This window comes from Serinus canaria, chromosome Z (genome assembly GCF_022539315.1).
Source record: "Serinus canaria isolate serCan28SL12 chromosome Z, serCan2020, whole genome shotgun sequence".
Taxonomy (NCBI): domain Eukaryota; kingdom Metazoa; phylum Chordata; class Aves; order Passeriformes; family Fringillidae; genus Serinus; species Serinus canaria.
This window is the reverse complement of record NC_066343.1, coordinates 59,035,482-59,050,811: the sequence shown is the minus strand read 5'-3', so window position 1 is coordinate 59,050,811 and position 15,330 is coordinate 59,035,482. Positions and strand designations below refer to the sequence as shown.

Below are 15,330 nucleotides of genomic sequence, written 5' to 3'. Positions count from 1 at the left end.
GGTAGTTTAGGACATCGATCCTCCTTCTGCCGGATCTGCACTGAAGGCTTAAAAAGACAACGGTAATCAACTGTTATTAGAACGTGTTGCTGGACCGAATCCTGCTGTAGGTACTTGAAGAATACGGCACCATAACCATTAGAAGTGCTCCAGTGTTGCAGCACTGCGCCCATGTTTAAATTTAAAGCCGAAAATCAAGGGTGTTTGTGTGTTCCACTTGGCATATTCCCCATAATAGTAGCAAAGAGATAAGAAGCATTGTACTAATTCATGAGACCACAGGTGATAAATTGAGAGAAGGGGCTGAACAGAGGAGAGGACAGGATGGGAAAGCAGAAACAGGCTCTACAGCTTCATTATCAAAATCTTTCTGATTTCTTGTCCAACAGAGTAGAAAGGGATCCTACAACCTTCTGCAGCATTTTGCATACAACTTGAAGTTAAAGGGTATTCAAAGAATCTTTTGTGCTAATTAGACCAGACAGCTTCAAGTATACTTAACACAGACATTTGAAAGACTAACACAGCTGTTTCTGGGAATAGATACAGCTGTCCCCCAGTGACTTGCAGTGAGATGGTGACTTCAGTTTTCATGTGAAGTGTAACTATGGGCAAGTGTATCTTTTTCCAGAGAGAATGGGAATAAATAAGACAAAATTTAAAAATTATATTCCTGTACAGTACATTTATTAATGAAGTGAAAAATTGTAAGTAAAGTAAGTTAGGCACAGAATTAATTAGGGACAGCAATAGCTTTCAGGAATCCGTATAAGCATAATATCACAACCAGCCAGGCATACTGCTTCGTTTCAGGGTTAAAGTTTCTTCATCAAGTGAATCGTTTGCTAGCAAAAGAGAAAACAGCTGAACAGATAACAGGCAATGGTCCAGGTTGGTTTCATCACTATTTGAGTCAATCATACATACAGAATGGCATTTTTTAAATTATTTCTGGAGGACACTTTAACAGGAGAAGAGCCAATAGTTAAATAAAGTAGCCTAACTCACCTTACTCACAATACTTCTCTCTCACAATACTCAATTAAACAGTTAGCCTTTAATGTAAGTTATCTTGAAGCTTTGAAAACTTCCATACCTTCCAATGCAGCCTTTATAAGTTTAATATAAAATGGCAGCCTTACAGTTTTAATTACACATGCATCTGATAATTCTGCTCTGCTATTAATGCAATAAAGAAGTTAATATCTTATAAATATGAAAGTTTAGTTGCCTTTTTCTTCATTTCTCCATTAGCAACCAAAGATCCCATAATAACTATGGTAATGGAACACATAAGGACAAGGGAGAGACAGAACTCTGAACAACAATAGCCAAACAAGAAGGAATAAAAGTATCTTATTTGATTACTTCTAGTTCTAGTGCATCTCTTACTGCACTAACAGATCAAAAAAAGACCCTTCACCATTAATTGCCTTAACACATTCTGCTTCACATTACCAAGCTCAGCTAGAGTAAAATTCTAGCAAACATACTAAAATTTAGAAATTACGTTCCTTCTTTATTGCACTTTTCTCTTAGCTCTTGTTAAACTAACTGTTGACCTTTGTAGCCATATATCTATTATCTATGATTGCCCTGCAATCATAGAATAGCAAGAAGATTACAAGTTAGAGGTTGTAGAAGCTCCTTCTCTGGAGACACTTCAAACCCACCTGTATGTGATCCTGTGCAACCTGTTCTAGGTTAATCTGATTTAGCAGGGGTGTTGATTTAGATGATCTCCAGAGGTCACTTCCATTCCCAGACATTTTGTGACTCTGTAATTATACCTCAGAGAAGCTGGGAGGTCATCAGTCCTGCTTTGCAGACACATTCAGTAGATGAGATCACAGGTTCAAGCTGTTAAGCAACAGAAGATGGGAGTTACTGGGACAATGTGATAGCATTAAGGATTTAGAATTGTCTTTACTGTGCCCCTGGGGGAAAATAACTCTATCCTCTTCTGGAAGCTCTGAAACATGAGCTTTCATTGTAGTTCTGCCTGCACTCTTGTGTCTGACTCCCTGACATGCTGGAGAAGTCTCTGCTCTGTTTGTAGGTCACTAAGATTGCAGATTCAGCCCTCCAGGCTCCCCCTTTTTGGGAAGAGATGGTTCCCTCTTCCCACCAATAACATGGTGTCCTGGGTTGACCATGCCCAAATTTCACCTATGCACAACTTCTGCAAAAATGTCCAATGTACTTGCTAACTTTAAGTTTAGCTAACCTGAAATCTGCTCCATTCCCGCTGCCAAGGTAATTAAACCTCTTCCCTCATTAGCTACATGTTTCAATTAGAACATACAATTCAATTAAAAATACAAATTTCTACTTATTGCCACATATCACTTGGAAAAACAAAAGTATTGAACTTCCCTTAAGATTAAAAAAAATTCACGTTATTTGTGTAATCATTTATTCATAATTATGAACAGCACAATATTGCAATGAGAAGATGTGCATTAAAATGTTTCTTTTACTTTAGCTGCATGAAAGCCATGCATGTGTTGAAGCCACTCAAGACTGCAGCGCTATAAATAGTGCTCTATTGTTAGTGGATAAAAGATGAAACAAGTCTCACAGCACTGCAGCACAGGACACTATTAAATGTTAAGCTCTGCCTGTTCTAAAAGTGAAAGGCGACATCAACTGATAGACTGGTCTGTGGTAAGAGACACGGCTGAGAAAAGCTCAGTGTGACTCTGCAGTTTCCCAGCACAGCAGGAGTAGCAGCTGATCTTTCTGCCTCAGCAATGGCAGAAGCTGTCATAAGACATTGGGTGGAAACTCCTGTACGCTACCAGGAGCAGTTTGTGGACCAAGAGCTGGAAGCACACAAGCTGAACCACCTTTTATATGCTTTGCCGGGCCCTGCCACCGCTGCACCGAGCGACCGAAGGTGTGCACCAGAAAGCACGGCTGGGGCCGGGAAGAGCGGCCAGGAGGAGGAAAACACACACTTTCGGGTCTTGCTGGATGTTGTGCAGTTCCGCCCCGAAGATATCATTATCCAGACTTTCGAAGGCTGGCTCCTGATTAAAGCTCAGCACGGACCCAGGATGGACGAGCATGGTTTCATATCCAGAAGCTTCACCAGACAATACAAATTACCCGACGGAGTGGAGAACAAAGACTTGTCTGCACTTTTCTGCCATGATGGCATTTTGGTTGTTGAAATGAAGAACTCAGTGGAAAAGAATTAGAACCATGTCTATAGTTATGGGTGAGATAAAATAATTCTTAATGTAACAAAATTATATCAATCATGCAATGCTGTAGGGTGTAGTAAGCAAGTAGCTGTATTTATTAAAGGAAATTATTTGTATATATTTTTTGTAAGCTGAGTTTACTGTTTGATGTGAACTGTTATACTGCTTGCCTCCAGCTACACATAGGTTGAAAACACAGGCTGTTCAAACAATAGCAAACTCAGGCTAGTCACAGCAGAATTAAAAAAAAAATCTATTTGATAGCATATTGAAAATGGAGCATGGTTTTGAGTTAAGTAGCAGGAATTGTATTTCTAAGCAGTAAGCATTTGTTATACATAGTCATAAACATTAAAGTAGGAATGGACAAGTTGTGAATCTAATGGAAATTTAGGAACCAAAAAATCTGTTTTCTAACTTTTGAGATTAAGTTCTTCTCTCTGGAAAAGCACACAAACTGAAAGATACCATCAAGAGAAAAATCCTGATTTTCCCTAGAAGTTCAAGCTTCTATACCAAAAAACTCTCAAGAGATTACTTTTTATAAGTGTGTTGCATGTTTCAAACTATAAGAAAAAAGAATTTATTTGCTTGACTTTTTTTGCTTGAAAACACAATAAATAGAAATTATACTTTCTGTCAAATTAATTTGAAAGAAAAACTTTAAAGACATTTCAGAAAATTGGTTTTGTTTAACATAACAACTGCAGAAAAAAATTTTGCTTACAAAATCACCAAATTCTTCTTTGTGAAACCTCAGTAATAAAAAGACATTGCTCTTGCACAAATGCCTTTTTTTCTTACATTTTAGTTAATCTTGTTATTTAATCTGATGAGTATTTAATTGTCCATGTTGCTTGACAATTTAGGCTGAAATCCCACAATTCTGTCTTCAAGAGCAAATTTTTCTGCCAATGATAATCCCCTTCTCCCCACAGGAACACATGAATCTAATTTTAAATACGGGGTTCCTTGCTGCAGACTCAGCTGTAGTTTCTGTTCCAGTGTCTCACATTTCATGAGAGTGGTGGAGATGAAAAAATATCCACCTTCTATATCTATGTGGTCTTCTCAATATTAAAAAGAAATAATGCTGTGGGTTTGTAAATACTCACATATTTGAGGGTAACTGCATCTGCAAGTTGAACTGCCTCCTTTTATGTGTACTGGAGACTACTATGACTGGTGTGCTATGAATAGTAAAGGAATGTGGAATGGAAAGTGCCAAGTTAAAAACAGACGCTTTATCACAGCCATCTGCTGTTTGGACAAATCAAAAACATATTCAAATGAAACTGAATACAAATACAATTTTAGGAATACAAGAAAACTGTGATGAACAAAACCTGGGCTCTCACTGGCTGAAGCTAGAGAGTTCCATTAGTTTCAAATTAAAATCCTAAGCTTGTATGTCTGCACATGTCCATTTGTGAGAAAGATTTGCATTTTTGTTGTTTAGACTTAAAGATATTTGAACCAATTGGTTTTAGAAAAGTGGGTGGTACAATTCTTGTATTTTACCTATTAATTGTGCTAAAACTCAGAATGAATTTGTACAACAAAGGCAGAATAAAGTCTGAATGGTAAATGCAATTATATTTTTAATACACCAGAAGTCAAGAGTGTAATGTTTTCTAACGAACTAAACCAAATATAAAACATATGTCCCTGCATTTCTATTCAACCCCACACTTTTCCCTCATATTGCCTGTGTTCAATTTGCATATTGGTTTAAGATCAAATATCAAATCAGATCTAGATTTCTACATCTAGGAGATTCATCAGACAACAGTCTGGTAGGAGATGTAACATGTACTTGAGAAACTGAATTCTACGTACAGGTCTAGTGTATAATTTAAACTTTACATGCCAGATTTATTAAACCTGTAAAAGCTTAAACCCATGGTTTCTGCACCACCTTATGGCACAACTGTTTGGATAGCGTTCAGGATCACTAGTGAGCAATCTGCTGGTGATCCTGAACGCTAGGATTTGGTGATTTGGTGATTTGGTGATTTTTGTTTACAGAGAGTTTTGTAAATTTTATCACTTAAACTTACAAGTTTTTATAAAAACTATTCTAGCTATGATTGTAGTGATGATATTCATAACCCTATAGATGAGAGAGATGTTCTAAAAAAAACACAACTGATTTAATTATTTCAAATTAGATCATGGTTAAGCTACTGGAAACTTGGCAAGGAATTAGACCATACAGCCAAAATCATATCATCTGTTCTATATATGTTAATACCATGGTTACACACAGGCCTGCTTATGTACACAGGTCAGCCTCACAAAACTGGGTGGAGAATGTGACATCTGATTGTTCTGTATTGCAGGTCTCTCTGCATCACTCTGTGCCCAAGTCTGTACTTGCTCACAATGTCATCAGTCAGAAATCACTGGAACACCTTGACCCAGACATAGCACAGATTTATCCAGCCCAACTTTACCTTCTCTTGTAGACAGACCTTTACAAAAGCCTATATGCATGCTCCTTGGTAAATGGGAACTTCCCCTGACCTGGCACCTGAGTCTTCTTGAAACAGGGACCACACTGGAGTATGGACCTGCCACTGAATTCCTGCATTTTAGCACCAAGAAGAACATAGGAAAACGTTTCCGTCCTTTTTTCAAGTGGTGGTTTACCAAAAGATCTCGGATGGATGATTTTTATGTGTCAAAGTCCTTGGCAGACAGGTTCTGAATAATCTGGAAAGATCTGTTCTCACATATTTTATATGATATTTTATAATCTGATTAGAACTGAATGTGCATGTCACATAGAAAGGTGCTAATATTGCTCATGGGCAACAGACTGAGATAGTAATCAACAGAAAAGGATTTCAGAACAGCTACAGTTTAAGACAGGTTTGAGACATGCTGATGTGGTTAAATTAGGAACTGTGAAATTGGCTGTCTATAAAATTCTGGCCCAGAATAAATGATAAGCCTGTGCAAGCCTTGCAGACCAAGAGTTACCGAGCCTTCTCAGCTCCCAACAGCGAGGGACTACCTTTGTAATTGATCAAACTGCTCCTCCAAATGGATAAAGGTGATTTAATGCATGAATATAAGCACTATGAAACATGCCTTCATACAGAAGAAAATTTATCAATAAGACACTATTCTCCAAAAAGAAGGTAAAAAAGTAAATTTCCATAAGATTCTTGTGGGCAGAAAGCCCAAAAATGCCTTTTGCCTTGCTGCCTTTTTATAGTTTCTGCTGCACCCAGGGCATTTGAGATCTCTCTACAGAGTCCAATATTGGCAATACAGTGAGCCAAGGCAGACATGATACCCACCAGTCACTCAATAACAACTTAGCTGCAGCACTGGAAAAGAGAAAAGGATATCTCTGGTGTATCATGGTGGCAACACTCCCGCTCAAAGGGGAAGGTCTCACATTCCTTACTTACTTCATATCCAGGAATCAAAACATCACTTTTTAATCTGAGTAATTGTACAAGACTGGTTTCTAAAGTGAGTAGAAATATTTCTGAAAATATTAGGTACACCTTCTGTTGTTTGAAAGAGAGGCAGACCTCTGTCTTGCCAACTACCAGAGACAGTGGCTGGCCCCTCTCACCCAGAGGACAGCAGCTCAACAGCCCCACACTGTGAACACAGAAGTTAAGTCTAAAGAGTTACACCTGTACACTACATTGGGGTTGTTAGCTGGCCCCACTTGTGCTAACTCTGGAGACAGAAGTACTGTCCCTGTGTGCCAGCTCAGGCCCAGAAAACTCAGACTCTCTACTGCTGTGCTCAAGCTAAAAAGGCTAAACTCGGGCTTTAAGAGAGACATGAGAAACATGGCACTCCAGCTCAGGACTCCCCATTCAGGTTAGTTCTAAAGTGCAGATTTCTGACATCTGTGCCATGGTGGGCTGCATTTTCACCAAAAATCCCATCAATCTACTTTAAAAGTAACCCTCTTTAGCCACATGGTAATATTGCTGATGCCAGACTTTTCAAAGGGAAGTACGTCTAGCAGCAGCTTGCACAAATGGAACTGGTGCAAATAGAGAATAATTTACAGTTCCTCTCATGCTCCTTGGTGTGCTAACTGTGCTTTGGGTTGCCCCTGACCCCAGTGAGCACTGGCAATGAAGCATGTGACTGCTGAGCTCTGCTACATGGCACAGAAGGTGCAGCAGGCAGGTCTGTGCATGAAGAGGAGACAAAAAACTGTAGAACCAGGGTAGGTAGGCCTTGGCACACAGATCTCTCAGGGAGAGCTAAAACATCCTTGTTACCAACCCTGTTTCCAGTAAATCCACACCACAGCAGCTACTGTCAAGAAAATACATTCAATCCCAAGTCAAAACCAGTAGATTTATAAAAAAAAATTTGAAGAAGTAATATTTAAACCTTCTGCAAGAAATATTTTACTTTTTTGTAAAATAAGCATTTTTAAGGACTGAGAAATACATTTCAAAACTACTTCAAAAATTTTTGATTGTTAATAGAAAAAAACCCACATAGATGGACTGAACCCTTGGTATCCTAGGCTGAAAGAGATTAAGCTACTTCAGTTACTATTTTCAGCTATGCTTCTTTCCAATTGCACATCTTTTCAATTATCTTACCTATTAATTGTATATATTATCATGTAAGCAGATATATCCATGTCAGAATCTCTAAAAGTTTCATTTGTTCTTAGCAGAGTTGGATGACATGGGGATAAAAGTGGAAGTGCCCTACCTGAACTAGCCACCCCAAAATTCCTAGTCAAGTCTTCATCAGCTCAAACTGGTTTACTGAATCAGTACAAAGTAGCTAATTTGTGCAGTTATCCTTCTCACTGGCTCTGCATGAAGTTGGTTTGATCCAGCAAGACTTCCTCACTCAGGTGCCAACATGCAGCCTCCAGGGCTGGCTGGAACTCTATACCACCACACTACCAGGAGTAGAAGCTGGCTGCTCCTGCAGCTGATTCAGATGCCCAGAGGGACCACATGAATAGTTCTCTGTATGTGTCTGACTTACCCCAAGAGGCAAGATGGGGTCTGAGAATGTTTTGGGTTCCAGTAGCACTAACTCCTTTATTTTTAGTTCCACTACTCACTTTCCAGGATATACCATTCCCCTCTCAGCCTGGGCACAGGAGTCATCTGTTCCACAGACATCACAGAAGCACACTGGAGTAAGCACGAAGAGCAGGCATGGCTTCTGTCTGTGAAAAAGCTAATTTGGAATTTGGATGTTGGGTTTAAATAAGTCCAACTCTTAATTAAAAATTATTCAATTGATCATAGCTATAATGAAAAATTAATGAAGGGGAAAGATTTTCAGAGCAGAGTGTGACTAATAAAAACATAATTCTTGTACTCTGTCTTACAAGGCAGACAGAAGCTCATAAGCTACCTGCTCTGGTGACAGCTGTATGCAATTATATTTTGCAACTTTACCACAATTACCCAAGCACTGGTGGCATGAATAGTATGTACCGTACAAGACACTCCAAAAATACAGCCTTTGCCTTAATGTATATATGGAGCCTCAGGACTTGATCCTGGAATGAAACTGAGAGACTCAATACAGATTAGGAGACTATGAGACAACTAAGTGAAGAAATATGAACTCTAGACCCTATCATAATAACCATAGCAATATTTAACTTAAACCTGCTAGAAACCTCAGTCTGAAATGACTACAGTGTCGAGACAGATAAGGTTTCCAGATTTATTTTATTCCAGATTTAAAAGTCAGAAGGATCAGTGATGATCCCTAGTGTGACACCCTGAACAGAATATGCATTATCTCATTTGATAATTTCCTCATGAAGCCAGTCCATAATATGTTTGAAAAAGAACATATATTTAAGTAAGAGATCAAATCTTTATTTCAAGACTTCAGTTGATGGAAAACTCATCATACCTTTCCATCAGTTACTCAAGTGTTAATAATCATCATGGCCTACAAAGAGCAGGTTTCCCCTAGCCCTCTGAGATTTGTTCAGTGATAATTTTATTCTAAAACTAAAACCAATACTCTGGACAGCTCTTGGGACAATTTCTACTACCCTGTTTTTATGAGTTACAAAGATACAAAAGCATAGTGCTTTCTACTAAACAGTCATAGCTATTAGCTACTAATAGAACACAAATTAATTTATCAACATTAAAAACTGTAAGCATAATCTGTCCACATAGAGCAGAAATACATATTGAATAACTTTGCATATATTTAATACCTTATGGATGCCTGTATCATCATTGGTAATTTTGCCATCTTCATGTCCTACTCTTCAAACTAGGAATCCTATTGCTAGGATTCTGTTGCTTGTTGAGTAAGTCCTGACCTCCCACTGACCATATAATTTTTAATACACTTTGAGCTTTCTCTTGTATCAATTGATACTTCTTGCTATCAACTCATTTTTTCCACTTCTACTTTCACTTGCCCTTTTATAACAATGTATTTTAGATTTGGATAATTCTGCTTATATGAGCACAGTTTGTATTTATGGGTAGCAATAAACACTCTAATTGCATACAGAATAACCAGAGCCAGGTTCTGATACTGTTTCTCTTGGGAAATTATAATTTCTTAGGATTTTACTAATGGTATGGGATGCCCAATATGTCTCTGCATTGAACTCCATCCTAAAACAAATGTTCAAAACAAGGAAGCACCAGGCTACACCACCTGTGATAGGGAATTAATGTCATTTACTTTCTCACAAATACATGGCCCTAAGCAAGCACAGCAAGAACCTTCTTCACCACCTCAATATTTGCAGGCTTCTATGTTCTCCAAAAGACCAGCAAAACACGGAAGCTAAAACTGAGTAATATAGTGTCATTTTGAGTCACTCAGCTTCTCAGAACTCTCCATGTCTTGAGCTGACACAGACAAATGAGTAACTCCTTGGCCATCCTTCAAGTAGTCCATGTCCTCAAGCAACAACGTGAACAAAATTTTTCTCCTTGAAGATATCCCATAAATATCCCATAAAATAGCCAATAAATATCCCATAAAATATCCAAAATATCCCATAAATAGCCAAATATTAATTAACCTTAATGTAAATGCCACTGTGTCCTGATACAGAATGCACTGTATCAGCTTAAATACAAGCCCTGAGAAAATAAAAGATGTTTTGATCGTTAAAATGCCACCAAAACTGGTATGCAGCCTAAGTGAGCACTTGTCCTGGTTTCCAGGCTGAGACTGAGAAGTCACTCATAAAATTCAATGATGGACAGTAAAAACTCTTAGTGTCAAGCCTCATCCATCCTGATCCACTGACATGTATAACTGAGGAGCTGCCAGTGACTAGTCCTTCACTGGGCAACCAGCCTCTGCCAGGCACCTTTCTGCACTGACCAGACCAACTTCAGCCCAAGTCCTGTGGATTTTTAGAACCCATCAGTATTTATTTTCCCATGGTAAACCTCACTCTCAACACAAGCACAGACCCTGCCAAGGAGGTATTCTCTGCTCTTTTTCTGTCCTGGGTGAACACAGGGAAATATGCATGCAGGAAATTAATGAATGCTCAATTCTTTACTCTCACTATATTACAACTTGCTCATCCTATACAGTGGGTTTATAGCTGGGATAACTTTACTTTCATGCCACATTTATATGGTGCATGGATATAATGCTGGCCTCAACATCAGCTACCCACTGAGCTCTCAGTTTTGCTTTTTGTCAAGTATTTGTTATTACTAAAGGTATTATACTGATAAAAGTAAGATTGAGATTATCCTTTAAGGACCTAGGTAGCTCAGGAAAAAGTACAGCAGGCTCATTCATCCTCTTTTGCTGTCTCAGTCTTTTTTCAGTCTTTTTTCTGTGTGCATGCCTAGGGACTGGCAGTTGGCATGGGCCCCTTTGTCCATAACCATGGGAGACTCAGCACCATCAGAATGTCAGCCTAGCACATATCACCCCTGCCACAGCATGGGACAACTGCATACATAAAGGATTTATCCTGACAGCATCCTTAGACGGTTTGGAGCATTATCCCTTCAGACAGGAAATGGAGACACACACGCATTCCAAATAATATTAAATGGAGAGTGGAGAATAACTGAGTAACAGCCACCTATTACACAGACTGGGCCTGAGATACCTGATACATATTGCAAAGGCCAAGCAAAAGCCTCAGTGTTTCTGATCAATTAACTTTACACAACCTAGTTTGAAAAAAGCAATGCAACTTTTGTTTAATTCATGCTTGTGATTGAAAAATATTTTGTTTTCTTCTATATCTCACTGAATCTTTTCCTAAATTTCACTTTATAGAACACTATAAAGTGTCTTCATTTCTCTGCATTTTATGTTTTCAAGTAAGATTTTGTAAAACATTTCAAATAAAACATATTCCATCTTTCAGAAACTGAAAAAAATACTACTAGAAGAACATGTTTGTCAAATTTATTGCACTTTATTTACTGATTTGATATTTCAAAGTCTTTACTTGCCTTTAGCTTTTTATGTTTAGCAAGTGAAATGTTTAAAAAATTTGTATTTAAAATCATTTTGTGCCCTCTAGTGGCAGGCCTGCCAGGCACCCGAACTGTGACTTTCCTGTCAGAGATTACATAAAAATGGAAGCAAACAGTTTATTGTCCTACTAAGGGAAATTTATTATCAACCTGTATGGTTTCAAAAATTACCAATTTCAAAAATTACTCAGCTCTAGTTATGATAAGGTAGTAACACCAGCTACAGATTTATCACAAATAGCAAACCCCCCCAAAAAATCACATATACTAAGTAAGAATTTAATCAAATTTGCTCTTAGAAATTATATTGATGAAAACCAAACTGTTTGTAGCCATTTCCTTGCAAAAAGCACTATTCAATGTATTTCCTATTAGAGCATTGTTCAACATCCAGACACATGTTTTTTCCAGGGTCCACAGAGGAGTAAAGTAGAGGCTTATCATAAAGAAAAGGCTTATTGCCACCAAAGTTCATCTTCTCTTATGAAAATTCATTTTGCTTTTCTTACTAAAACAGCAAAGTAATAGCACAAAGGAACAGTAACAAAATAAAGATGGAAAGATTTGATACCTTTAATGAAAAGTTTCACAGGGCAATATAAGCTTCCATTACATTTGAGTTCAGAGCCTCTCTTCATTCACTTTTTCTTGATTCAAGATAGATTAAAACCATACATTTTTTTCAAAAATTTTTAAATGTTTCCAAAATTTTACTCTAATTTTCTTCACCTGATCAGCAAAAACATCATGCTGCTTGCAAACATCTCTTTAGCACATATTAATGCTGTCTTACTCATATACAATGAGATATCCCATCTATAGCCTTTGGTAGCCATTTGGTTTTAGTCTGGCTTTCAGCTTTACTCCCTCAAATTACAGGTCCCTAGGAACACAGTAAATAATAGACATTTTCACTGAATTACAGGTTATTAGTCTTTATAATAACATTCACTTTGCCTCTGAAAATTGAATTTCCAGTGAAGATGGTAGAAATTCCTGACCAAGCAAAGCATTGAGATACACACTTTGTGCAGCTAAAATGCTCTAAGTCACTGTGTACCATTCTTACTTTGAAATCGTTGTCTCTCCTAGCCCAAACACCAAGAAACAAAGCTCAGTAAATCCAGCTCTTCTGCTTGGCACTCTCGATGGTTACTGAGGACTTTGGAAGCTGGGATTTTTTTTCAAATGTTTTAAAAATGCTTGTTAGAATGGCTTCTAATTTTCCAGGTTAGTTTTCTTGAAAATAATAATTGATGGTTTTAAGACATTATTTATAATATCCACATCAGAGTGCCTCAGCACTGTGGTAATCAGAGTTGGCTCACAGGTGGGAAAAGACAGAAAACGTTATTTGCAACCTTTTTATTGTTCCAAATTCTTTTTGCAGTTTTGATCCCTAGGAAAATAACATAGCACACATTTTCCTCTCATATTTTTGCCTTATTGAAAGCATTAGTGCTGGAAAAACCATGACTCAATGTCACATAACTTAATTTTTTGTTAAAGTCTTCAGATAAAACTGAAAGATCTTAGGGAATAATTACTTTAAAATTACACCTGTGTAAATAAGAAATACTATTTTCATTAGCTTTATAGATCTTACATCCTCAAATTCTCCTGGTAGCAGTTTTGTCCCTGTTGGACTTGACACCTTTGCTTCTGTTCATTTGAGATGCAAACATCAAGCCAATACTTACTAGAGAAAAATCAGGCCAAGAGCACTGAGGGGAGCAGGAGGAAGTCGGACAGCTGCCACTTCCACCAGACTCAAGGAAGTAAGAGAGATGCCCAGCTCAAATGACAGGCACTGTCAGCATGACCACTTGGAGCAGGAAAATCCCATTCCTGAACAAGCTTTGCATTTGTGCAATGCATCTTTTTGTCACTCCAGGCTGTACAACGACTGCAAATCTTAAATGTCTGTTTAAAACAAATCAAGTTGGTCAGCATCCGTCTAGTACCGTTCACTTCATGTGACAAAAAAGAACTTTGTCTACTCAGAGAAAAAAACATTAATCATTAAGAATATTGAAATTTAGATGAATAAGAGTGAAAAGCTTAGAAAAGGAGTTGGATCAGGGGCAGTCAAGTACATATAATGCAGTAAGTAGCATAGAGAAGGCAGATCAAAGACTATTCTTCTGTAGTTTAACCTGTGAGGATTCACATGAATGCACAAGATTTCCCAGATCAACATTAGCCATGACTTTGGAAGGAATCCAAAATCCCAATCACTTATCTTGATCTGCAGCAGTCAGAATTTGGGATGAAATCTAAAACCAAGGTCAAACTGATCCACATCTCCTGTTGTGGTTTTAGTCCTTACTCCAAGCTGGCCAGTGGGTGGACAGGAGCATGGTGGGCTGTGGGCCAGCTGCCATGGCTATCTCTGTGTTTAGCAGAAAAGAACCAGACCTGTGTGAAAGGCAGACACTGACGGTGCATCAGCTGCAGGGGCAGAACACTGACTGATGGAAAGAGAGCTGTGGTGGTTCTAAGAACACTAACAGGTGCTGATGCAGGGTTTGAGGATCCCCTCAGGGCCTGCTGGTCAGCAGTGAGCGATGATGACCAAGCCAGGTCAGGGTGTTTCTACCAGGTGCCAGCTCTCTCTCAGGAGACAGCTGATGCTTCTCACCTTAGCATGGCTGTGGACACTCAGAATTGCTCCCTGTAAGCTTGCTGCAACACAGATGTGTTCCACAGGGCTGGCCACCGAGGAGCTGGCTGTGTGGTGAATTACGTGTTTCTTTGGTCACTGTACTCACTAAATAATACAGACTTCCAGATTTAAGCATTAAAGGAGTTTGGGGCTAACGTGTTGGACTGGGGTGAGCTGACATATTAAAAAAAAAAATGAGTAGACAAACCGAGCAACAGTAATAGTAAAGTACTGCAGTAATATGTGAACTAATTGTGGAGAAAACGAAGGTCTGAAGAAGAAGTGTAAAAAGTAAACCCCAGGTATCAAACACTAAAACCAGCACTGAAAGGAAACCGTGGGTCTTGTAGCATTCCAGTGAATTGCATTCAGGTGAAGACAAATTATTTGACACAAATCTATGAAGTAACATACTCCCTTAAACTATGGCAGAGAAAAAAGCAAGATATCTGGATGCTAATGGGAAAACTTGAAGACCTGGGGACCAGAAACTTGGAACGTCTCCTCTGAAACTCTTCCTTCTAATTGCTCATGAGCAGGTAGAAATTTTGAGAGAAACTTGTATCTAGGGATCAAAAGAGAGGTAAAAGATGATTAATGGGGCAGGATTCATATAACTAGACAACACAGGACCAGGAGCAACAGGTGGGGAAATAACCACGCAGGGAAAAAAGCAGCAGGACTGAGGCTGTTCCACAGAAAATCAACATCAGTGGCATGACTACATTTTTCGCGTTAAGGCTAAAATACGCGTTATCCACGAGCAAAACGCACCCTGACATCCTTTTTCTCTGGAGGCAGCAGGCAGCCGGAGGAGCTCCAGCAGCACCCTCTTGGCGCGGCTCCCGCGGCGGCGGCACCGGAGCGCGGGGAGAAGACTCGGGGGCTGGGGAAGTTTCCCGGCCGGACGAGGGGAAGCGCTGACGCGACCTCGAGGGCTCGGGAGGCGCCGGCGGCGATCGAGCGGCGGAGGCCCGGCGGGGCCGGGAGA

At 39.0% G+C, this 15,330-nt stretch overlaps 1 protein-coding gene and 1 long non-coding RNA gene across 2 annotated transcripts; one reads left to right on the top strand and one right to left on the bottom strand.

The window, feature by feature from the left end:
- Window positions 1-569: 569 nt before the first annotated feature.
- Window positions 570-15,252, bottom strand: LOC127061031 (uncharacterized). Its single transcript, XR_007780442.1, has 3 exons — window positions 15,114-15,252; window positions 1,674-1,860; window positions 570-845 (listed from the first exon to the last, which is right to left on the bottom strand). It is a non-coding gene; the product is annotated as an uncharacterized LOC127061031 (long non-coding RNA).
- HSPB3 (heat shock protein family B (small) member 3) lies at window positions 2,608-3,913 on the top strand. Its single transcript, XM_018920640.3, is given in 2 exon segments — window positions 2,608-2,662; window positions 2,665-3,913. Coding segments are annotated over 2 exon segments (594 nt in total). The 3' UTR covers window positions 3,204-3,913.
- Window positions 15,253-15,330: the final 78 nt, after the last annotated feature.